The sequence below is a fragment of the Pecten maximus genome, chromosome 3 (genome assembly GCF_902652985.1).
Source record: "Pecten maximus chromosome 3, xPecMax1.1, whole genome shotgun sequence".
In the NCBI taxonomy this organism is placed as follows: domain Eukaryota; kingdom Metazoa; phylum Mollusca; class Bivalvia; order Pectinida; family Pectinidae; genus Pecten; species Pecten maximus.
Genome location: NC_047017.1, coordinates 5,594,247 through 5,620,905, shown reverse-complemented (window position 1 = coordinate 5,620,905; position 26,659 = coordinate 5,594,247). Strand labels below are relative to the sequence as shown.

At 37.2% G+C, this 26,659-nt stretch overlaps 2 protein-coding genes across 2 annotated transcripts; one reads left to right on the top strand and one right to left on the bottom strand.

The window, feature by feature from the left end:
• Positions 1-1,456: 1,456 nt before the first annotated feature.
• On the bottom strand, positions 1,457-6,003 carry LOC117323026 (protein ZNRD2-like). The gene is made up of 4 exons (XM_033878013.1): positions 5,918-6,003; positions 4,421-4,560; positions 3,617-3,701; positions 1,457-2,717 (listed from the first exon to the last, which is right to left on the bottom strand). Exons 1-4 carry the CDS (start codon positions 5,973-5,975, stop codon positions 2,302-2,304), a joined length of 699 nt encoding a protein of 232 aa, XP_033733904.1. The 5' UTR covers positions 5,976-6,003; the 3' UTR covers positions 1,457-2,301.
• Positions 6,004-9,007: 3,004 nt separating this feature from the next.
• LOC117323025 lies at positions 9,008-22,272 on the top strand. Its single transcript, XM_033878012.1, has 5 exons — positions 9,008-9,204; positions 10,922-11,055; positions 11,478-11,556; positions 12,399-12,585; positions 19,365-22,272. Exons 1-5 carry the CDS (start codon positions 9,052-9,054, stop codon positions 20,144-20,146), a joined length of 1,335 nt encoding a protein of 444 aa, XP_033733903.1. The 5' UTR covers positions 9,008-9,051; the 3' UTR covers positions 20,147-22,272.
• The last annotated feature ends 4,387 nt before the right edge of the window (positions 22,273-26,659 follow it).

Here is a 26,659-nt window from a genome sequence, read left to right as displayed (position 1 = left end):
TTTCTCTGGATTTCTGTATAGAATGGGATTTCAGATGGATCTTAGCACTTACTATTTTATCATATTTAACGGTTCCATGCAAGTCTGTTCATTTCTCCTTCTTTGGTCTTTTAATTCTCAACATATTGACTATAACTTTTCTTCTTCACAAACTTGGAACATATATATATATAATTGTTCATGATGTTCAAGACCCATAGAGAAATAGCAAGTGCAAAAATTCTAAATGGCTACCAGCTGGAATAATAAAATTGTTCACACACAAAAAGGAACAAATGGGACCTACACAAAATAATTGTTCACACACAAAAAGGAACAAATGGGACCTATAAATGAAACATGGGAAACATATTTTTCGTATTTCCAGTTCACGAATTAGTGATATCAAGGAGATGAACTGATTGACGACGGACACAGGTGAAGGCCAATCCAAACAAACCACCATCTGATGACGGTTGGCTAAAAACATGGTCACCACAAATTAGCATAAGTGATGTTTGCTTTTTTGGTAAATAAAAACATTAGCAGGCCGGAGATTTTATTTGGTAATTAATCTACAAGAAAGGTAGTAAACTTTACTTTTATAACTAGAGTCACGTCTCGAAACAGCACATTAATCTTTTTAGAATATTTAGATGTCAGTTTTATGCCAGCACACAAATGAATAAGATAATCTATAAAATAACTCGACATTCAGCAGAACAAGCTCTCAAATCTCTCAGAAAATAAAGGAGCAAATGATCATTATTACACAAGCATCACCTTAAAGACCATTTTTCATGAAAGTTTACTCCAGTCTTAAACTGGCACAACTGTCGTAATCTCCACAAACCTGTAGGCCTGAATTACAATTAATTTGTGTGATGTTTTCAAAATATAATCACAATTACATGTACATCAGTTTTCATTTTCTTCTTTAATTTACATAAATTTTTAATAACTGAATTATTCTTTTGTTCACAGTGCTTTCCTCATCCAACAGTCTCCAATTTGTGGAGTTTTTTGGATGGCCACAATATTGTTGTGTATTTCATAACAGAAACAAAGATCATTCCAATGACACACTATGATAAATGCATGTAAAGTACAACTAGAGAACCCAGAGGGATCTTGGTGCCCACCATTGAATGATCTTTATAGATTCCATGTCAGATTGATCTTCTCTATATTTTTCCCTTCCTTTTACTAATCTGTGTTGATCTTCTCTCTATTTTTCCCTTCCTCTTACTAATCTGTATAAGTTGAGAAACATCCCTCCAGTACTTTTCAGACAAGGGGAACTTATATATGAAATTTGAGATTTAGCGATAATGGCTGTCTGTCGACCATGTTTTCAGATTGGTCCAAAAATGCAATACAAAGGACCAAGGGGAACCTACATATGAAATTCGAGAAAGATCCCTTCAGTTCTTTCTCAGAAATAGCAATAAACAAGAATTGTTGAGGGACGGAGGGACGGAGGTACGGAGGTACGGAGGTACGGACGGACGGACAGACGGACCACAACGCAAGGCGATTTGAATAGCCCACCATCTGATCAGATGGTGGGCTAATAAAAGTACATGTACAGGTAATAAAACCACACTACCACATGCTGGAGCTAAATATACCTGACACTTCAATGTAGTCACAAACACCAGAATACATTGTACTTGTAATATATCATGGGAAACTCAAGAGACCAAACCTATTATGTTAATTTTGTGACATAACTCAGGAGAAAATTGACACTCAAAATCTCAGTAAACAGCTGTAGCATAAGATTTTGGATAATAATGATGAAATGTGTTAGATAAAAAGGTCTAGAATCATGTGATATACCATCAATAGACCGCCATTAGGTGCTGAAACAGCAATGCATTCATCAGATGAGAACACTAACACTCTACAGTAGTTATCTGTATTTTTTGCTACCATCATTAATTAAATAATCGGTAAAAATACTATAAACATTTTGTCAGTAACTGATATATTTTTAGCATCTCCCATTAATGAATTCTTCCATTTAGCTGTTTGATCATGGAATTTCTTACTTCCTAAATCTTCAATTATGAAACATTTTATCTTTATTTTACTGCTGATGGGATTTCTTTTATAATCTGCTACAGGCATTTCTCATAGAAAAAGCATCAGTATAAATATCAAGTGTAACAAGTTTCCCAGATTATGAAACATTTCTCACAGAAAATGCAAAAATGAATAAATATGATAATGAAGCATAACTAGGTTCTCAGATTATGAAACATTTCAATGGTAGAATATGCATTCACAAAAAGGCTGACACAAGAAACTATTGATCCATCATAAATCCTTGAGACTACGAATGGCATCAGCACTAGCTTTGATTAGTTCACACAGTTGTGTACATCGCTGGAGGTTTGTCTCTGCCCTCAACTCTTCTGAGGCCCACTGTATTTTCCCACACACACTATCCACAGCCTCTCCCTGGATCTGACCTATCGTCCCTGGGGCAGGGAAACTGTGGCTGGAGGAAGAAAGCGTGCCCTGGAAGGTGGGGGGTATATCTACATGATGTACCTCTGCCCTTGTTGTGGATGGCGGTGCGGTCAGCTGACCAGTTGCACGAGGCATCAATGATATCTGGATTGGATGACCCCCTTCACTAGTCGAGCTGTCTTCTGCAGAGAAGCTGTGACTCTCCAGTGTTGAATGACTACCTTCAAAAACCTGGGATCGGGCTGCTGCTGGGTTTACAACTAAAATCATGAAATTCAAGAAAATTTGTAAGACTAAAGTACCTGTAGGACTCAGGTTCACATAGCATAACTGGTAAAATGTTTATATGTGATGGGTAAAGCAGATTCACTCTAAAGCGTTAAAAAATACACAAGATCAAATTGACTAAAATTCATTATGTTTTTAGTTTACTGGTCATAGGTATGATGATGAAGGTGGCAAAATACACAAATGTATATGATACACTGGTCACTAAAATTACAAATAAACTTCTGTATCGATTGTGTTTTATTAACACATTAAAAGCACAACTGGATGAATATATAATGTTCACTGTTCCTTAACTCTAAATACTAAACAAACTCCATAATAAATATATACAACTGCATGTGATAATGCATTTCAGTATGCAAGTGTCGAAATCTACATTACTTTTTCAAATGAAAAATAACTTATCATTTTTTTTTTAAACATGTAAAACAAAACTTGAAACACACAGGGCTCAAAGTGGCGCCTAATTTAGTGACCATGGCACCTTTAATTCACCATTGGGGACCAGTTATTGACCTATAAGGCGCCTGCATGGCCACTAAAAAAAACTGTGAACATTTCCGATTTGGTTAATCTTTCAAAGGTTGCAGTCAATGCTAAAATGACGTTCACAATCGAAAAAGTTACAGAGAGATGTTTTACTGATCTAAGAATTAAGTTGTGCCTTTTTAACTTAAGACAACTACATGTAGGCCAGCAGGGGACTAGCTTTTCCAATTGGCATCTAGATTTTATGACTAGGTAGCCAAATAGACCACCTGGTAAAAAAAATATCCACTTTGAGCCCTGACACATAGTTTCAGACCTAGAGAGGCATGCTTTACTTAAAGTTAAAACAAGTACATGGTGATATAATATGCCTACATACCAGGATTGTCCTTGTCGGTATCTGCATCCAATTCTTTACATGTAATACAGTATTTTTCTCTAGCTTTTGTCTCCATCAGAATCGTCTTGCAAATTAAAAGAAAAAATGCTTGTTACCAAATGGCACATTATGGTAATTTTAGAGCCAACTAAAATGTAGCCTACGAGAGGAACTTTCCCGTGCTAAAGAAAACCAAAACTGATCGGTGAATCAACTTGTCTTCTAGCAACAAAAAAAACTTCAAATGCTCTAATTATGAGGCAATGATATCGAAAGATGTAAAAATCTGTCAGCAACATAATAAAAACTGAATTAAACTGTTGAAAAAAGAACTTGAAACATTCATATGAATTAGAAATTCTACTTAGATTTTTTTTTTTTCCGTATCATATCAGTGATACAAATCAATTTATTGTTTTAAATCGAGAAAAAATGTTAATATACAGTTTATCTTTACACAAACAGTATATGTAACAATGTGTACAAGGGTCATTGCAACGTTTTAAGACCGACTGGTCTCTTTGTCTAGCTCTGACTATGTGAGCAAAAATTACGTTTACCTATATATGCCTATGTGACGAAATGGTAACTACGTAATATCACTAGCCGATGGAACAATTCGTCTATGACCTTATTCAGTAATATTAGCAAGAGGCCTCATTAGTATTTTGCCATTTTTTTACCAGAGAAACAAATAGATTATTTGTTTATGTTAGTTCTTCTACTTTTTCTGATATTACAGTCCACTGCTCTTCTAATTTCACTTTCTTCATAAATCCGGTACATTTTTAACTGCTTACTTACCGAACATTGATCACAGACAATCCCCAGCATCTTATAACCTTTTAGTAGGTAGTCACCCATGATTTTGCTGATTTTGTCGGACCTTTCTCTTCGAGCAGTAATAATTTTCATCTCTGCTTCGCTTGGTGGTTCCCATTCATCTTAAAAGAAAGCATGTTCAAAATGCACTTAACATCATATTTACAAAAAGTTATTATCTAAGGTGACTGAAGACCGCTGATCTTCAGTAACACATCAGCTCTAGATCTGTGCTCTGAAGTTAGTGTTTTCCTATTAATAGTCTGTGCCCGCTTATTTTCAAAATCTTGAAAATTAAGAAGAATTTAAGACTTTTTTCTTAGATTGGAATAATAACACTTATACTAATAATACATGTAGTATTGAAACAGCCTAATTCAGTCTATAATACAGGGCAAAAAATAGCCCTGCGATTGCCAGAGAAGTAATGAACATTTCAGATAACAATGAGTTGATAACCTGATAAGGCGAAATGCTCCAGCACCCCATCCCACCCCGACATTTATTCTCTACCTATTTGCTTATCCAAGGTAGGAGCCCAGTACAAGGGGTAGGCGCGGACCACAGGGGCATGTCTAGTGTTATATTAAAAAATTGCCAGAAATACCTATTTTTTAATATGTAAAAGTTGAGGAAATTTATAAACTTTATTGAGTAGTTTATATGGTGACTCTCTACTTACAAGTTTCCACTGTATTGTTCGATATACCGGCTGTTTATACTATTCGGAATTCCTTAGTCATTTGACAGCGGAAGTGTTCCGAGTACAGGTAATTTGGTGCGAATATTGCACGTGCGGATTGTCGCGGTTGTCTATATAAGCCGGTACACCTGTGTAGTTCGTCAGTCAGATGGAAAGTCTCTATAGGACTGCCTGGCTCAGCTCTCCCTGACTCACGTAGTCAGAATGAAAGTCTTTAGAATGAAAATCTTTATCAGACTGTTATGGTAACACTCACTGTCAGTAGTTTTGTGTACTATCGTTGTAGGGGCCATGTACAGTAGCCGCTAGATTACTAAACTACTGTCATGTTGTCATATATTATGTGTTGAGTGTGTGACAGAGTTGTATAATGTCATTGTGTCTCTATGTCTGTATAGTTTACATAGTGTTTAGTGGTATCCTAATAAAACTACCTGAACTTTATCTATCTTGAGTTTGTGTTTATTTGCCAGACTTCACGTACAAATTATGACCCAGAATGTAAGACCCTGACGGACCCAAGATCACCGAACCTGGGTATAAATATTTTAAATGTGTCGGTTTGAGGTGAAAAGCCGATCCTTTTACAAATATAAGACTAGACATGCTACCCGGCCCCCTGTGAGAGAGCCTAGCTAGGCCTATATTTTTTTGTAGATCCGACCTACATGTTTTTATCAATCGTTACAACACAGGGAACACTATATCAAACAGTGTACACAACTAGTTTAGACATAACAACAAATAAATGCCACTACAGTGGAACTTTGGCCTACTCATTTCTGCTGTCAAAATATCATCGTCATCCACGTTGTTATTCATGGTCGCCGCCATTTAATGTCAGTGTAAACACAAATCGGAAGTACGGACCAGACAGAAAAACGGAACAGGTATTTGTCTTTTTTTTTTTTTTTTTGTGCAAAGGGACATAACCCTTGGGCCATTACGTTGAGTACTGTCCTGTACATTTAAAACCATAGGCTGCTAAAACCAGAGACTTGTATATCAGGTATATACGTCTCTGCTAAAACTAATGTAGAACTATTTCATTAAATACTGATATTCAAAGCCGCCTAGATGCTGACAGAATGTATAAATTTGTTGTTGCAATTTTATAATACATTTTGTATATTGCTTTCCATATGATTAAAAAAAAATTGGTATGAAGTCATGGACATTTTTACACAAAACCAAGGCTATGATATTACTTTACATGCTTACAAGAAAAAGATGTTTATGCACGGGTTTATATATGTACATGTTTACAGACTGGTGTCCCTCTGTAATAAATTCAATTTGATGTCCATTTTCATCTAATGTTATTATATCTGATATATTTTAGTTTATTTACAATTAATATATTTTTCTCTGATAAGATATACATACACAGAGGGACTTAGGATAGATATAAGTATACGTCCCTGACACATAAAAAATAAACAAAACCTTTTCATTCTCTGATGCCAATGCATTCTCATTGGTTGAATCGTAATTCACGTGACGAAGTCCCTTTTGAGCGATGCTGAGGTTTGTTCTCCTGTAGCGATTTTCTCGTGTTCCATCATGACGGGAAGTGTATAAAACTTCTCTATTGACTTTCATTAAACAACACCTATGGCAAGCCGTTTTTAAAACATTAAATCCAATTTCCACTTAAGGTGAAATATGCTTCAAATTTATTCCAATTAAGTGAAATACTTTTTACCTTAAGGTTAATAGACCTTTTTTTAATCGGCAAAAGTTCCGGCCTATCACAAGGAGACTTAACACGAACATACCGCAGCCTCCCAAAACACACATACGCACTCACCACACGCATGCATGTCGCACGCACGGGAGGCCGTCCTTAAATGACCTTAGCTGTTAATAGGACGTTAAATAAAATAAACCAAACCAAACCAAATTTTGTAATATGTAGTTCACTTGAATGAAATTCTTTTCACCTTAAGGTGAATACATTATTTGCATGATGATTTTTTTTCACTTCAGGAAAATTCTTTATTTCACTGAAGTGAAAAAAATGGGATTAAATGTTAAAACGGCTTGCCATAAACACCGACACAAATATTTTATTTGCCGACAAGCCTGCCCGGCGCGTAGAGTAAGTTAGCCAGAGTTTGTTACAATTTAGTATGCAATGTTTAGCAAATTACAAATGTAACATAATATACCCGTCTGAGTCTCTCACTTTCACAGTTATTTTCATATGCAACGTTTGTTGTAGAAAATGAACTTAAAGATCGAGCCCTGGGCTCAAAACCAGAGATTAAACAAAAATGTTTTCTTTGTGAAATATGTATGTTAAAAAATCTCTGGAAAATCTTGGACTGATCCGAAATGGAAAAAATACCGGAAATTAATGTATTATTCCTAATCACTAAGATGATAACAAATATTCTGAAGTTTGTATACCAGGGACGTACATACATACATCTGTGTGTTGTCATACTAGTACAAAATAATATAGGGGCCGCGGTGGCCGAGTGGTTAAGGTGTCCCGACACTTTAACACTAACCCTCCACCTCTGGCTGCGAGTTCGAAACCTACGTGGGGCAGTTGCCAGGTACTGACCGTAGACCGGTGGTTTTTCTCCGGGTACTCCGGCTTTCCTCCACCTCTAAAACCTGGCACGTCCTTAAATGACCCTGGCTGATAATAGGACGTTAAACAAAAACAAACAAAACAAACAAATAGTACAAATAAACAAGAGCTCCGCAAGCTGGAGCATAATATGCCCATCACTTGAAAAGCTACCACAGGGAAATGTAGCGATAAGCAATGAGGTAGATATTTTGGAAGTTTAAGTTCCCAGTTTGGAATTATAATCGATTTACATGTACTTAGATGTACCGTTATTCATAGTATGGTCCCTTTGTATAATCTCTTAAATTTTCCTTTCATGAATTACGCTTTCTTTTCTTGCACTTTTGTAGCGGAGCTGAACCGGTTCAATCATCGGCGATCAGGTAACTCTATTTGAAGGACATCCAGGATCATTACAAAACGAGGAAGTGTAAATCCTTGTTTCTCAAGTATTTTGTCGCAGACAGCAAACTTTAAGTGGAAAATGAATAACTTACCACATGTGAAATTATTCTACCACTGTATATATGCTATACTGAGAATTATGAATATCACGAAAAAAATCGAGATTTGTTATGTATGATATGATATTAGCATCGAGGTACAAATGTATTGTGAGGAACCTTAATTGTAGCCCCGAAAATCTATCATCTAGTCGAAAACAACAACAAATCCAAAATCTGGTAAATTGTGATACTTTATATTTTATGTCTGTAAACTATGAACATGTATTCTTGTTTATTTGTAATGTAAGCATGTGATTATATTGTTTGATTAGTAAAAACATCGAGAAAAAAAAGAAAAAATATATCCGCGGCTAGTGTTCGGAGGTCCCGGGTTCAAACCCCGGTCTGGCTGTGCATTTTCCAACTCCCCCTGCATATCTAGCTTCCTCTTTCTTACTTTTAATTTGAGCACTTTACATACGAATGGGATGTTTTGTGATTTATACAAGCCACTTGCTGTAATGATATATTTCTTTCATCTATTTTTTGGTGTTGTTTTTGTTGGGTTTTTTTTTGGGGGGGGGGGGGGGGGGGGGGGTAGATCTACTCTTTTTTTTTTCTTCAATTTTGTTAAAGTTGGAAAATGCAAACAGGTTCAAACTTGATCACACACCAGGACAGCTCTTATATCAAGTTTGGAAGCATAATTTCTTGTTCATCAAACAATTTGTCGAATTTATGCTGGAATCCAAGATTTTCGACACAGCCAATTCTTATGTGGGCATTTGCAAGTCTATCCGGAAGTGAAGGGGAGATAAGTCATCCGGCATACTACTTTACCAATCGGAAGAGGAAGCCGCGAAAGATCGAGCTGTTCAAAATGCCGAAATGCAACTTGTTTCATTTCAATGTTTTTGTAAACGACAGGCCCCTAAAAGAGTACGCCATGGGTTCGGAGTTCTATGTGGAATCTGACCTTCACTCTGACGCGTCATATTATATCGAGGAGGGGGATGCTGAAGAAAATACGCAGGTAGAATATTGTCTGAGAAATGTCGCTTTCGACTGACGTGAACTGAGACTTGCTCTGTTACTGTAACATTCTAAGTGACTGAAGTGTGGCAAGTCGTTTTGTGTCGCCTGCAAAGCATGGCAGACATGTGTGGATCACTTTGTCCGCCGTCACGCGTCGGCGTCGTCGTCAGTCCCACCTTATTTTTCCGAACTTTTTTCCGCTGTTTGCCATGGCCACTCAACTTGGTAGGCCCAATGTGGCGTTATCACAATATATTGCGAAAGAGTTTATGGAAGGAATGTCAACATATTTTCTAAACCTTAAAAAAAATTAAGCCAATAGGTAATAATTCTATTAATATTTGATGGAATTAAACAGAAGTGCATGCAAATGTATGGGCCATAACTCCAGCAAACAAGTGGAGTATTGACACGGGGTTCTGACTCATAAAATCATTATGTTAATCTAACTTAAATATCCATATAACATATTAAAAATCAATGTGGTAAACAGAAGAAAATTAAAGTATAGAAAATAGGTAATTTTGATCATTTTCACATGCAAAGGGTTATAACTCTGGCAAACATAAGTGCTGGAGTTATGGCCCTTAGCATAGAGATAATTCTCAGAATTAATTAGATAATTGTTTTCTAGACATGTTTTTCGTTGCTGCTTGCTACATCAATTTGTTACTTTGTATATGGATTTAACAATGTATTTTTATGATGGACCCCGTGTCAATATTCTACATTTTCGCTGGAGTTTTGGCCCTTTGAATATAATTTTTTTCTGAATTAACTCTACTTCAATATTCTACTGTTTGCCAGTTGCCACATCAATTTGTAACTAGCTTGGTAAATGGATTTATCATAATGGATTACAGATATGAGTCAGAACCCCATGTCAGTATTCCATTTTTACTGGAGTTATGGCCCTTTGCACTACTGTGGAATTCTAATCAATATTCATATTTTTATTGCCTGTTGGCTTAAGTTAAAAAGATTTTGACAAGTTAAACATTATTTTGTCTTGATTAGCTAAGAACTGTTTGTGCATTATGTATTTTTTTAACTGATTTTAAAAAGATTAACCAACCATTTTATCAACATTGTACAAGGAAGAAGAAACTGAAATATTTTTTGACTTTATTAAAACAAAACAAAAAACCTATTTAACTTGAGGTAAAATAGGTAATAAATATTAAAATGGCTTTCCATAGGAGACATCATTTAAGCCACTTGTCTGTCTAGTCTTATTATAAATTTGCCAGAAATACCTATTTAAAGACAAAAAATTCAATAAGTCAAATTAACAGTAACATTCTTATTCTGACATAGGTCAAGATCTGTTGGGAAATTAGTAGTATAACATTATGCAAAACTGGTACTCTGATGATAATTGTCATCCTGGAGTTCAAATGTACCAAAATGTATATTGTGCATTTCAGAGGAACTCTGTCACTGACTTTTTTCACCTGTATTTGTCTGTGTTGAATGACTGTATTAACCCTTGAGATGCCTTGTTTTATCTGAAGGGCAAAAAAAAAAAAAAAAGATGCTGTTACAATCAAATCTTATTCCTTAAGTTAATAATATGTTTAATTTCACACTTTGGCATGCTATACATATTAGTTTTGCTTCCTGATGAACTCAGCTATTTAAATAAAGAAATTATTTATAAATTATTTACACTGGAAAGTGAACATTAAAAAAGTATGTGGTTTTTTTTTTTACAGAGATACCCTGTGACACCATTCACAGTAAAAGGATCATTGCACAACCTTTACGACTTCCCGTTGTATCTAAGGCTGCGTGTTGATGGCCAACAGATTTGGATGAAACCATTCCCTCCCCGTTGTAAACAGTCATTGTAAGTAGATGACAATTGAATGTTAAGAGTGGTTTATTGTAGCAGATTTTAACATTGTGAGACTCTATATACCTCTCCATGTGTATTATGTGCTAAAGATGTTATTTCTGGATTATTTAAGCATTGAACGGCTTTCAGTTGGCATTCATAGTCAATATGAATGCCAACTGAAAGCCGTTCAATGCTTATATTTACCATCTGCGATTTTTTATTTGTCGTGCGATTTTTTTTTTTTATTTTGAAATTCAAATTTCAGTTGGCAGTTCATAAGCTGGTGAACTCGCAACTGAATTGGTAGGGTTATATAGTGGCAGTGCCATACAATGGTAAATATATCCTTTTAACCTTGACAAACTAAATTATTATTGTGTTATACAACATTGACTGACTTTAACTAAAATAAACGTATTTTGATGTTTCAGTAAGGTAAATGGATACAAATATGAACATGTGATAAGAGAACTCCTCTTCACGCTGCCAAGGATTGAGGAAAGTGTTTCAGTAAGTAATATACCAGTAATACAATGTACTTTTTGTACAATATATACATATATATATAAACAAAAGGCTTCGTATATCATGTATATATATAATTTATCAAGTAGTAAAAACAACAGTACAGACAAGTAAATCGTCAAATTTTGGAGCCAATCTGCCCCTTTATCAAGACACAAGTAGTTTGTAAATTACAAACGATCACCTATAGACATAGAACATGGAACAGTTACATATATATATAGTGGGTATAGACAACAATAATCATCGTTATGTTGTAAAAACGATCCCACTCGGTCAATAATTAATTCGCCGACGGCCTATTATAATTAATTAGATGGTGTTCAGATGGTAAAAGTAAACGAATAAATAATATAACTAAAAGGTTTAACAGAATAACATCGCAAGTTGAATCTAAATGAATTATGATGAAATTTGGTCTTGAGAATTATTTGGCAATGTTGTATGTTGCATAAATTAAGGATATGTCAATCTTTGGGGGCAGGAGAAAGGGGGCCTGATAGGGGAAATATAGGGGTTTTTTTTTTTTTAAATACTTCTTTTACAAGAATGACACGATTTAGTCCACTTGTTCATGTTTTTAGTCCTTTTATTCCCCTATAATTTGGTGGGGTTGGGGGGTACATTAACACTATACTCTGCCTGAAATGACTACCACTGATCTTTCGGGCTTATTGCCTCTAGGTATACAGATTTAGTCCTTAAATAAGACGGATACTGGGATATCATGTTATATGGAAATTGGTTTCATATGATCTCCACACTGCAAATACTGAAGTCCATCACAAGGAAAAAGCTTACAAAATATTTTGAATTTTTTCTGGTAGCCGAAGAAAAAGAGACAAAAGAGTGGAAATGAAGAGAGGAATATGGAGGGCACCATCAGTATGGAGTGTATAGAGGCAAAGGAATGTGGCACATTTACTACCCAAAGGACATCATTCAAGGCTTCCCATTCTGCTGAACTGTCCCATCGACCGGGCTTGTACCAGTCCTCAAAGAAATACGGTTCAGGTTAGTACTCTAGTTAGCAATAGGCTAATTGCTATGATCTTTCTCAAATTTCATATTATATATTATTCAGAAAAGAAAAAGATGAGAATAGAAGAAAAAATTATCAGTTAACGTGACCCAATGGTGGACGCCAAGATCACTCAGTCTGGGATATCTTGTTTGAGGTATGAGCACTTAAAAGGGGCATTCCTTTGTTTGCCATCAGAAACCTTCAAAATTTCTATGGATAAAATCTATGCCCGAATGTCGATTATATGAGTTTTTGTGCCTACCAGTAATGAAAGTATCGCCGAAATGTATAGAAAAATGACGTTTCATACACAAATGCTATCTGCAATAGTATTAGTGATACTTTGGGTCGAATTAAGAATTTTCATGACATAATACTTAAAGCGCTTTGGTTTCTCTTGATAGTAAAACTGCCGTTTTAATTTAAAGATAACAACTTTCACTGATTAAGAAAAATACACATTTCCCATTAAGTTTAATTTTGGAGTCATACATGTACACTTTATGTAAACAAAGGAATGTCCCTCTAAGACCCTTGACATCACTGACGAGGTCCTGGAAGGATGAAGCAGCTGTATGATGCATGTTGATTCATTTCCGCTCCACTTATCTAACTTTTGATTTGTATTTATTTTGTATTAACATTAATGATTAGATATATGTTACTCCAACAATGTTAGAGGTTTTACACGGCAAGATACTTTTGACAGGTGCCGTGTCGCAGTCGGCAAAATAATATCTGATAGAAAAAGAGCTGACCAGCGGCCTCTTATGCTATAGGAGTACGATATGTGTATGACCGCATGCAGATTTAATGTATCAAAATTATTTAATCAAGTATATAAGAACTTTCATTTCTTAGATCTATTTTTACAGAACAGTAATTACTGATAGAATCTTACGTGGACCTGTTCCGTGAGCAGGGATATCTCAATTGGAGTATAGATTAGCTGGTCAGTACGAGGTTTTCCGAGTGCTGGCCAGCCAAACTCTTATACAAGGGTGATGATGTCCCTGTGCATGTTACAGGCCCATGTTAAATTATCTTACTCACATCCTTAAAAAAAGTTAACAAATTGTAAGGTGTTGTGAAACCTTTTCATCAAGCCATCATCAATGTCCCATGAAATGTGCTCCAAAATTGATGACATCATCAATTTGCGACTTGGTTACACTTCATAAAATGATGACGTTACACTACTGTGAGTGACATCATAGCACATTCTAGCTGTCCTTCCCTACCCTGTGTGAGGTGGATTTATTCCATCCCTAGCAACCAGGGGATCGTCTTGTAAAGTATGTTTGAATTAACCATCTACAGTGACCGAAGAATTTGTTTAAGTCATTGTTCATGTGAAAATGTAATTACTGTGTGTAAGTTAAAGTGTCGTTATGAGACATTATTCATTGAAGGGAGCGGGGGCGTAAATAGTGAGATACACCTGAACTCTCAACTGTTATCATTTCTCATGTCCTTGGGTCCTTGTGATAGTTCCAGCCCCTGGTGAGAGATTGATGTTGTCACTTGATTTTGCTTTGTATTTTTCTTGGACGCCTTTCAAAGCCATTTGTATAGACTTTTTAGGTCATCTGACCCGAAGTCATCATGCTTCGTCCGTCGTCGTGCGCCGTGTGCCGTCCGCCGTGCGCCGTCCGCCTTGCGTAAACTTTTCACATTTCAATCTTCTTCTCAAGTTCCACCAGTGGGATTAAGCTGAAACTTGCCTGAAATGATCCTGTGATGGTCCTGACCAAGTGTTGTTATTTTTCGGGTCAGTCCGAAATCCAAGATGGCCGCCATAGCCGCCATTTTGAAAACACATTTTAAACTTATTCTCAAGTTCCACCAGTGCTGTTGGGCTGAAACTTGCCAGAAATGATCCTGAGATGATCCCGACCAAGTGTTGTTATTTTTCGGGTCGGTCCGAAATCCAAGATGGCCGCCATAGCCGCCATCTTGAAAAACATATTTTAAACTTCTTCTCAAGTTCCACTGGTGCCATTGAGTTGAAACTTGCCTGAAATGATCCTGATATAATCCTGACCAAGTGTTGTTATTTTTTGGGTCGGTCCGAAATCCAAGATGGCCGCCATAGCCGCCATTTTGAAAACACATTTTAAACTTCTTCTCAAGTTCCACCAGTGCTGTTGGGCTGAAACTTGCCAGAAATGATCCTGAGATGATCCCGACCAAGTGTTGTTATTTTTCGGGTCGGTCCGAAATCCAAGATGGCCGCCATAGCCGCCATCTTGAAAAACATATTTTAAACTTCTTCTCAAGTTCCACTGGTGCCATTGAGTTGAAACTTGCCTGAAATGATCCTGATATAATCCTGACCAAGTGTTGTTATTTTTTGGGTCGGTCCGAAATCCAAGATGGCCGCCATAGCCGCCATTTTGAAAACACATTTTAAACTTCTTCTCAAGTTCCACCAGTGCTGTTTGGCTGAAACTTGCCAGAAATAATCCTGAGATGATCCCGACCAAGTGTTGTTATTTTTTGGGTCGGTCCGAAATCCAAGATGGCCGCCATAGCCGCCATCTTGAAAAACACATTTTAAACTTCTTCTCAAGTTCCACCAGTGCCATTGAGCTGAAACTTGCCTGAAATGATCCTGAGATGATCCCGACCAAGTGTTGTTATTTTTCGGGTCGGTCCAAAATCCAAGATGGCCGCCATAGCCGCCATCTTGAAAAACACATTTTAAACTTCTCAAGTTCCACTGGTGCCATTGAGCTGAAACTTGCCTGAAATGATCCTGATATAATCCTGACCAAGTGTTGTTATTTCTTGGGTCGGTCCGAAATCCAAGATGGCCGCCATAGCCGCCATTTTGAAAACACATTTTAAACTTCTCAAGTTCCAACAGTGCTGTTGGGCTGAAACTTGCCAGGAATAATCCTGAGATGATCCCGACCAAGTGTTGTTATTTTTCGGGTCGGTCCGAAATCCAAGATGGCCGCCATAGCCGCCATCTTGAAAAACACATTTTAAACTTCTTCTCAAGTTCCACCAGTGCTGTTGGGCTGATACTTGCCAGAAATAATCCTGAGATGATCCCGACCAAGTGTTGTTATTTTTTAGGTCAGTCCGAAATCCAAGTTGGCCGCCATAGCCGCCATCTTGAAAAACACATTTTAAACTTCTTCTCAAGTTCCACCAGTGCCATTAAGCTGAAACTTGCCAGAAATGATCCTGAGATGATCCCGACCAAGTGTTGTTATTTTTCGGGTCGGTCCGAAATCCAAGATGGCCGCCATAGCCGCCATCTTGAAAAACATATTTTAAACTTCTTCTCAAGTTCCACTGGTGCCATTGAGTTGAAACTTGCCTGAAATGATCCTGATATAATCCTGACCAAGTGTTGTTATTTTTTGGGTCGGTCCGAAATCCAAGATGGCCGCCATAGCCGCCATTTTGAAAACACATTTTAAACTTCTTCTCAAGTTCCACCAGTGCTGTTGGGCTGAAACTTGCCAGAAATGATCCTGAGATGATCCCGACCAAGTGTTGTTATTTTTTGGGTCGGTCCGAAATCCAAGATGGCCGCCATAGCCGCCATCTTGAAAAACACATTTTAAACTTCTTCTCAAGTTCCACCAGTGCCATTGAGCTGAAACTTGCCTGAAATGATCCTGAGATGATCCCGACCAAGTGTTGTTATTTTTCGGGTCGGTCCAAAATCCAAGATGGCCGCCATAGCCGCCATCTTGAAAAACACATTTTAAACTTCTCAAGTTCCACTGGTGCCATTGAGCTGAAACTTGCCTGAAATGATCCTGATATAATCCTGACCAAGTGTTGTTATTTCTTGGGTCGGTCCGAAATCCAAGATGGCCGCCATAGCCGCCATTTTGAAAACACATTTTAAACTTCTCAAGTTCCAACAGTGCTGTTGGGCTGAAACTTGCCAGGAATAATCCTGAGATGATCCCGACCAAGTGTTGTTATTTTTCGGGTCGGTCCGAAATCCAAGATGGCCGCCATAGCCGCCATCTTGAAAAACACATTTTAAACTTCTTCTCAAGTTCCACCAGTGCTGTTGGGCTGATACTTGCCAGAAATAATCCTGAGATGATCCCGACCAAGTGTTGTTATTTTTTAGGTCAGTCCGAAATCCAAGTTGGCCGCCATAGCCGCCATCTTGAAAAACACATTTTAAACTTCTTCTAAAGTTCCACCAGAGCTATTGAGCTGAAACTTGCCTGAAATGATCCTGATATGATCCCGACCAAGTGTTGTTATTTTTCGGGTCGGTCCGAAATCCAAGATGGCAGCCATAGCCGCCATCTTGAAAAACACATTTTAAACTTCTTCTCAACTTCCACCAGTGCTGTTTGGCTGATACTTGCCAGAAATGATCCTGAGATGATTCCCACCAAGTGTTGTTATTTTTCGGGACGATTCGAAATCCAAGATGGCCGCCATCCTGAAAAACACATTTTAAACTTCTTCCCAAGTTCCACCAGTGCTAATGAGCTAAAAATTGCCTGAAATGATCCTGATTTGATCCCGACCAAGTGTCGTTATTTTTCGGGTCGGTCCGAAATCCAAGATGGCCACCATAACCACTATCTTCAAAAACACATTTTAAATTTTTTCTCAAGTTCCACCAGTGCTGTTGGGCTGAAACTTGCCTAAAATGTTCCTGAGATAATCCTGACCAAGTGTTGTTATTTTTAGATTAGTCTGAAATGCAAGATGGCCGCCATATCCGCCATCTTAAAAAACACATTTTAAACTTCTTCTTCAGTTCCACTGGTGCCATTGAGCTCGAAATTGGTGAGGATGTTCAGGAAGGAGGGCAAACAAAGTGTTGTTATTTTTTTGGCCTCGTAAAAACTTTGGCATGGCAGCAATGGCGGCCATTTTGTAACATGATTGCGCAATCATGGTTTTCCTGAACAACACCTATTTCAAACTTCTTCTCAAATTCCACACCGTGGGATTCAGCTCTAACTTACCAGAAATTATCCTTAGATGGTCCAGACCAAGTGTTATCATTTATTGGGTCGGTCAGATATCCAAGATGGCCACCATGGCCAACAGTGCCACTATATACTTGCTATAGAGAATGCATACTACAATAATATAAGGGTTTTAATTTAGAGTCAGATGACCGTTAAGGCCCCTGGGCCTCTTGTTATCATTTCCCGAGTGCTAGATATCATCGGTTACCATGTTGTATTATCTTTTTTATAATCATTACAAGACCTAAATGGTTGATTGGAATTTGATCAAATTTGGTCTGAATAAAATTACTTGGGAATAAAGCTGTATCAACAGATATCAGAAGGGCAGGGTCCAATAGGGTAAGTAGGGGTAAATCCTTCTACAGTCCTTCTGTTTTGATGGACTTGAATTTGATCAGAAGAAATATTTGATGAAGCAGACTAAATGTTGTATAATTAAAAACACCTAAATAGATGGTTTGGGTCCCAAGGTATCCCTTCGGTGAAGGGAATTTCATGAAGTATTAAAATCTTACTTCCTCCTCCCCACCCCTACCTAGAGGCGTAAGGATGGGGCTCTGTAGAGGAAGTCCTCCTCCCCACCCCTACCTAGAGGCAGAGGGATGGGGCTCAGTAGAGGAAGTCCTCCTCCCCACCCCTATCTAGAGTAAACTAGAGGCAGAAGGATGGGGCTCTGTAGAGGAAGTCCTCTTCCCCACCCCTACCTAGAGGCAGAGTGATGGGGCTCTGTAGAGGAGTCCTCTTCCCCACCCCTACCTAGAGGCGTAAGGATGGGGCTCTGTAGAGGAGTCCTCCTCCCCACCCCTACCTAGAGGCAGAGTGATGGGGCTCTGTAGAGGAGTCCTCTTCCCCACCCCTACCTAGAGGCAGAAGGATGGGGCTCTGTAGAGGAGTCCTCTTCCCCACCCCTACCTAGAGGCAGAGGGATGGGGCTCAGTAGAGGAAGTCCTCCTCCCCACCCCTATCTAGACTAGAGGCAGAAGGATGGGGCTCTGTAGAGGAGTCCTCTTCCCCACCCCTACCTAGAGGCAGAAGGATGGGGCTCTGTAGAGGAGTCCTCTTCCCCACCCCTACCTAGAGGCAGAGGGATGGGGCTCAGTAGAGGAAGTCCTCCTCCCCACCCCTATCTAGACTAGAGGCAGAAGGATGGGGCTCTGTAGAGGAGTCCTCTTCCCCACCCCTACCTAGAGGCAGAGTGATGGGGCTCTGTAGAGGAGTCCTCTTCCCCACCCCTACCTAGAGGCATAAGGATGGGGCTCTGTAGAGGAGTCCTCTTCCCCACCCCTACCTAGAGGCAGAGTGATGGGGCTCAGTAGAGAAAGTCAGAATTGGGTATGCCAGCATGGTATTAAAGTTAGAGTGCTTGAGTACCACAAAGATAAATGTTTGTTGAATATGAAAGAGATAAGCAGATTCCAGATTGAGAAAATTAATACTTGTAATACAGGGGTTTTTTGGGGGATGATTTGGGACCGAAATAATTTGGGGCCGAATTTCGGCCCAATTCCCCACGGCAAAATAGGATATTTTTCCCAATCCGACCAGTTAAAATTCCCAATCGAATGATCAATAAAAAAAATTATGTCTTTAAAAATCTGGATGATGCCGTCCCGTCTACGTTTTATTGGTTATTCTGGCCTGATAAAGGGAGATAATGCTCTAGAGTCTAAATAAATATAGCATAGATCCATATTTGTGTCTACTTGTTATTTTGGTCCTCTGGGTTTACCATTTATTTTATGATTAGTCGCAAGTTTTACCACCAATTATTATGGAAATATTTCTATTTGTTTTAGGAAATGTTGGTGTTTCAACTCGTGAAGGTCGAACTCTATTCAATTGCGCCCCAGAACGTGGCAGCATGAAAACGATGGTGAAGTATCAGATTGGAAAACATCACTTTCAAGGCGTGGTCATGAAATATCGACCTCGCTACATGCTTCAAGAACTCGGCATCACAGACGAGGCCTGGAACTCTGTCACTAACACCAGACGGATGACCAACGAACAGAAGAACAGCGGTGACACGAATGTTAACCTACAACCAGAAAAGGTGGAAAATATAACTAATGAGAACACTGACCCAAACACAAATGGAACTCTGGACTTTACAGAAAAATTCAGAAAAATGAATTGCAACTCACCATCAGAGCAATCTGAAACAACTGTTGATGAAAAGTCACAAATTATCAATGCTGACTATGGGCGTTTATTCTGCCTTTCACCACGTGCCAAGCAGAAAATGACTGTAGATTCACCATCGGCATTGAAAACACTTGTCAACTCGCCTGCAGACCTGCAGAAAATGAATGTCTTCTCACCAAGTGACAAAAACAAAATAGGGAAAACGGATGTTAACTCGCCCTCTGAGCTGCTGAAGAATCCTTATAAAAGTCGTGTTAAAATGGAAAACCAGGACGATGAGCATAGGCAATACCGAATGATAGAAATTGATGACGACATACAGATTTTAGAGGAGGTAGATGACGACGTCATCTGGATGGGAGATGACAGCTGCTGTTTTCTGGACGTGACGGATCCAGACATATCTATGGTTGACCTCAGTGAAGACATATAACAATACTTAACATGAGGCACCTTTCAGTCATCGACAAAGTTCTTAAGTCAGATTCTCTGAAGAAGTTTGGTAAAGTGGATTAAATGACTACATTGTTGAATCAGATTTGATTAAGAGTAAAATCAGGTTCCATTCGACTGGTTCACTCCATGCTTATTATTGCAGTTCAGTAAAATAACAAATTCACTATTCTTGCAATAATAAACCTACCCTTACTGTAAATAAAAGTTTAGGGGGCGACACCCAGAGCATATTACTGGATAAATACGGTGTAGATCATACCATATTTATCCTCAAATAAGCCCTAGTGTAAAAGTATAGTAATAAATTTTCAGAGTTACTTCAGCATTTGTGAACTTTTTTTAGCTTACCAGGGTACTATTCTAAAATTAATGATAATGCGAACATTAAGAATGGGTTTATTTGTGGACAGGGGCTTATTTGTGGACAGGGGCTTATTTGTAGACATGGGTTTATTTGTGGACGGGCTTATTTGTGGACAGGGGCTTATTTGTTATTTACGGCTAAGATCTTCTGTAAACATCTATATTAACCTATGACTGAGGGGGGATAATTATATAAGTTGTGTTGTTATTTACGGCTAAGATCTTCTGTAAACATCTATATTAACCTATGACTGACGGGGGATAAGTTGTGTTGTTATTTACGGCTAAGATCTTCTGTAAACATCTATATTAACCTATGACTGAGGGGGGATAATTATATAAGTTGTGTTGTTATTTACGGCTAAGATTTTCTGTAAACATCTATACTAACCTATGACTGACGGGGGATAAGTTGTGTTGTTATTTACGGCTAAGATCCTACTGTAAACATCTATGTTATAGATGGCATCTTATTTGTGCTCTTCAAACATTACGCTATTTTACAATTCAAGATTTTATTTTTTTATCACTCGCGCATTGTGACATGCCAGTCTGTTACATCATGATACACAAAAAAATCAATAGTGCCAAAATGCATACTTTTATGGTATGTGAATTCATCAGTGCTATATCACTCGAGTGTGGATACTGTCTTTTAAAAAAAAAATCTGAATTTTCGACTAGCTTTCTGTTGGGGACATTACAGTCGCTGTAATGGCAATGGTTTTCCATAATAGTGCTTTAATTGTGCATTAAAAAAATCCTTGCTTTAAGCAATTTTACAGTGATAAATTGATCATGAGTTAGTCTTTGGGATCTTACACGTTATTATTTCCATTACTTGTATTAGTTTCAAGAAGTTCATTGGTTTGTTTCATTGAAAACCAAACTTTTTGTAATGTTGTCCAGGTTGAGTAAAAATAGAAGTATTTAATAATCCAGTGATGTCATAACTGTTTCAATGACAAATGAAATGGACAAGATTCGTTATTAAAGCCAAAATTATCTTCATTGTGACAACAGTTACTGTAAACTATTAGAATAAGCTGATTCTAGTAAATGATTATACATTTTTCATATATCCATGTTCGTCAAAATGTGCTTGATATTAACCTTGACACACTTTTATGGATGTTAAAAAGAAATAAAAACAAAACTTAAAGTGTAAATAATTTCCCCGATTGAAAATGAAAAAGGATAGAGTCATACACATCCAATTCATTGCTTGTTGATTAATCCACAGATCTTGTAGGTAATTTTCTCCACACTGATCATGCAATCATTCCATCTTGAAACACCTGTTGTTGTACTTCCTCGCTACCATGAGAATAATTTGTGTTGGTGCAGATAGCATTGATCTTGCTTGATCTTGGGACGTAAGTAGACCGATTATTTTTCATTTCTGAAATATAAATTAAGTATTTATATTCATTTTGTACAAAAGAAGGTTGTACAAGTCTGATTGTTGATATTTAATTAAATGCTTAAGGTGTCCTTTTATGTTCTTCCTTTTTTTCTAATCTTTCATTAAAATTCCATCTTGTATACTGTAGAACGATGAGGATTCTCTGTAGATACATTTATGATATGTACATCACATGTGTATAAACAATTGTCTTAGTCATAATATCGATCCTCATGTTATCTTGTATACCTGTGCTCAAATTATTTCATCTGCATTTGTCATCTTTTATTCCATGTTCTTGTTAAACGGAAATAATATGATTTCACGAATAACTATATCCTTGTTTTATTGTCATTTTATCCTCGTGTTGGTATGGTGATACTGAAGTCGACTTGTTGAGAGTGAATGTTCTCTAAAATAGGGGCCACGGTTAAGGTGTCCCAACACTTTATCACTAGCCCTAGCCTTCACCTCTGGGTTTGCGAGTTCGAAACCTACGTGGGGCATTTGCCTGGTACTTACTCTAGGTCGGTGGTTTTTCTCTGGGTTCTCCGGCTTTCCTCCACCTCCAAAACCAGGCAAGTCCTTAAATAGGACATTTAAACAAAATAAACCAAACCAAATCTATAAAACATCTGGTCATATATGACTGGTGTTCCTCCGATGGCTTGTCCCACTGTGGCCTCCAAATTGAGAAATACAAGAGAAAAAAATTGAGGATTCTTCAGCAACACTCAAAGTCTTGATGAAATATATGTAACTAAATCCCTATAGTAATACTAGTCTGAGTTTCCTCTCATGTCTTCACCGCCTATTGACAGAATATCTGTTGACTTGTTGGAGATGGACCAAAAGTTCCGTAAATTACAGTTTTTCTGAATACTTCCGACGAGAGCAATGTTCAAAATGTTCCTATAAATGAACCATTTTATGTTTGCTGCAATTACTACCGAGAAGATTCACCCAAATCAATGGCAACCTTTGTTACATCTGTGCTACCCAAGTTTTATTTTGTATCAATTGAATATGTAGGATTCTTCAGAAAGCCTTAAATTCTGTTATGACATGAACTTTTGATGGTGAACCAGTTAGACAGACTAGACACTCAGCTACTTCCATTTCATTTCCTTGAAATGTTGGATTGATCAATATATATCGCAGTTGTGCATATTATAAGACATCCTGTTGTCACTACAGAGTTAAATCACCTTAGATTAGTCCCATTAGAAAGTTTTCATTTCCGAAAAACCTGGCCCCGGTTCCATCATCTTAATGATATTCCTCAACTTGAAATTTTCCATAGGAAAAATTCTCGAATTTAAGGGGGAAATCTTAATGAAGGAACCATCCTTAAATCTTGCAATGCTTTCCTATGAAAAAATTTAAGTTAAGAATTTCATCAAGTTATGGAATATTGACGAAACTGGCCCCTGGTAAATTAGTACAAGTTTTTATGTTAAAAATATTAGAAATAGATCACACAGAAGAATTTTATCTAATTTTAGAAGTGGTTCTCTGCCATTAGCTATAGAAACGGGTAGATATGCCAGGCCAATAATTCCTTTACAAGAAAGGAAATGTATATATTGTACATCAAATCATGTTGAGGATGAAACTCACTTTTTTATTGATTGCGATTTTTACTCTGACTTGAGACTTTTAGTTTTTAATAAAGCAGAAGCTAATTTACAAAATTTTAATGCTTTAAACAGCAAAGATAAATTAATATTTCTTATGAAAGAAGATAATTTGCAAAAAGATGTCGCCAGGTTATTGTTTGATATGTACCAAAGAAGACAAAACTTTTTATCAATAAGTCTTAATATTAATTGACACTCAAGATTTTACTGCAGTAGTGTCTCATAAGCCAAATATGGCTGGGTGTTGATGCATTTTAACGTTTTTAATGAAATTATGCTTGTATTTTATGTATATTTTATGTATCAATACGTGACATTTTAATAAACAAACAAACAGGTATGATTAATCAAATTCCTCAACTTGAAATTTTCTATAGGAAAGCTTTACAGAATTTATAGGGGAAAATCTTAAATTAAGGAACTGTCCTTAAATCTTGCAATGCTTTCCTATGAAAACAATTTAAGTTAAAGAATTTTCATAAAGTTATGAAATATCGACGAAACTGGCCCCTGGTAGGATTAATGATAGTAGCCATCATATACATATACAACTGTACCAGGTACTGGTCCTTTGATTTTTCACAGGAAGGTAGACATGTATAGACCGAGACCGTGTTTCAGTTGTCATTGTACAGTGATGCTGACAATCAATACTTTCCTCTCATCCTTATTATCTAATCGGTCCAATCTTAAAAAAGTAAGGTTTGAATTGATGTAAATGTTCATTTGAATATTAGATATGTTACATGATCATGAAGATGTCATTTAGATTGAGTAAGATTTATTTCCATCAAATATGTCAAAAACAACAAAAGGGCAGACAAAAAGTACACGTGCATTTATTTCACACATCAAATATATAAATAGAGTTATGGCACAGTGTTCTTGTGAAGATTCTAGTCCTTTTAGTATTTAAATGATCCGTCAACACACCAGACACAGTATCACATTTATTCTTTACATTTATGGGTCCCCAACACAATACACAGTGCTAGTTGGGTTGGAGTTCCGGCCAAACAATAAAATCATCCATTTTTTAAGGTCTGAAATTTTGTGGTTCCCCAAAAAAAACAAGTGGTCCATATCCAATTTTCAACGATTTAGTAATTAATGAATTATGAATTTGTTGATTATCAGGTAAGACTACCCACAAAATCCAAGACAAGAGGCCCAGGGGGCCTGTATTGCTCACCTGGATAGGAGGTGAATATGGAAAAACACAGTACATTTCTACAGATTAAGGATTTGAAGAATTTGCTTTATTTCAAATATTTACCCTCATCCCTCAGGGCCCTTCAGGTAAGACCCACCGTTTTCACAAAATTGGTTCCCCTTCACTAAAGGATGCTTCACACCAAATTTGGTTGAAATCCGCTCAGTGGTTCATGACTGGTAGTGGAAGGTTGACATACGATGGACGCTGTGCTACGGCATAAGTTCATTGGTCCATTGGACTAGGTGAACTAAAAGTTAAGTTCATTGGTCCTTTGGAACAGGTGATCTACAAATAAAACTTTACAAAGATGCTTAAAAGGAACTAAATTAGTATTGTGCTAATCGAGATTTCATTATCTAGTAATGTATGATGTGCTCAGGTAGTGTCAACATTTACCCACTAACATTAACTGTCTTCGACATAATCAAGTGTATGTTAACTTAAATATTGTGCAGAAGTACTATCTGACAAACAGGCACACAATTTTGTCATTGACCTATAAGTAAATGCTGTTTGAAACATCAAATATTTTGAGAAAGTTTTACAGAATATTATGAAATAAATAAATACATATACAAATCCATGATATATGATATTAATTTGGTCAATCCACACTACAACCTTATTAAAACAAAACAATAACTTAATTATTATGAAAAACTACAAGTACACTTGTATATACAACTGTATATATGATGGAGGAATTCAGCCTCCAGTAGAAACATCATCCCAAAACAACATTATCTCAAAAGTTGACTGTTTCATACATGTGTCAAGTCGGCAGCCAGGGTTCAGTTCCCTGATAAGATGTGAAAAGGTATGTCACCTGTCCAACCATGTGGGTTAACGTTATCCCTGATAAATCTGGTTTCCTCCAACACTTAAGACCCCTCGCGTCCAACAAGAGTAATTAATGTAAGTTGATATATAGAGGTTACACAACAAGTGGTTGTTTGATATGGAATTTATTTCCCACAAGTAAGTTATTTTTTTTTAATTCACAAAAGACATATCCAGCTTTAGCGAGTGGAACCTACACATGAAGTTTGAGGAATATCCCTTTAGTACTTTTCAAGAACTAGCGACAACAAACTTCAATTTTCAAATTCCAAGTTGGCTGCCTTTGGCCATTTTGTTTTTCTGACCAAAAATCAAAACTCAAATGGCATAACTAGGGACCAAGGGGAACCTACACATGAAGTTTGAGAAATATCCCTGTTGTACTTTTCAAGAAATAGAGATAACAGTGATTGTTTATGGACAGACGGATGGAAGGAAGCCAGACGAACGACAGAAGGACAACTGACGGTTGACAGACTTTGGACACAGGGTGGTTTGAAAAGCCCACCATCTGATGATGGTAGGCTAAAAAATGAGGTCTCCGTTATTACTTTTAATAGATTTTTGATATCTTTGCTCTACCAGACTTCATTACTGATCCAATTTTCCTGAAACTTGACACGCATACTCACAACTATGTCTCTCTTACAAGTTACCATTTCAATCACCAGGTGTCAAAAATGAGGTCACTGTTACTATAAATAGATTTCCAACATCCTAACTCTTCCTGAAATTTTGTACATTTTCTCACAACTATCATTTCTTGTACAAATGTACAAATCAATCACCTGGGGTCAAAATGAGGTCACTGTCATTACTTTAAATATATTTTTGATGTTTTCGCTCTTCTGACTTCATTCATACACTTCATACACAAGTATCGATCATCTTTTGTACGAAATTGAATTATAACCACTTGGGGTAAAAATTGAGGTCACTGCTACTATAAACATATATCTGAAGTCCATGCCTAACAGACTTGATCACCTGATTGTCCTGATCACAAAATTAATGACAATCATCATC

Coding starts and splice junctions, on each gene's coding strand:
- LOC117323026 (XM_033878013.1), bottom strand. CDS start 5,975: ATGGCGGCGACCATGAATAACAACGTGGATGACGATGATATTTTGACA. Junction 4,561..5,917: donor TATTTTGACAGCAGAAATGA/GTAGGCCAAAGT, acceptor CTTTCTTTTAAG/ATGAATGGGAACCACCAAGC. Junction 2,718..3,616: donor TACCGACAAGGACAATCCTG/GTATGTAGGCAT, acceptor TCATGATTTTAG/TTGTAAACCCAGCAGCAGCC.
- LOC117323025 (XM_033878012.1), top strand. CDS start 9,052: ATGCCGAAATGCAACTTGTTTCATTTCAATGTTTTTGTAAACGACAGG. Junction 9,205..10,921: donor ATGCTGAAGAAAATACGCAG/GTAGAATATTGT, acceptor TTTTTTTTACAG/AGATACCCTGTGACACCATT. Junction 11,056..11,477: donor CCCCGTTGTAAACAGTCATT/GTAAGTAGATGA, acceptor TTGATGTTTCAG/TAAGGTAAATGGATACAAAT.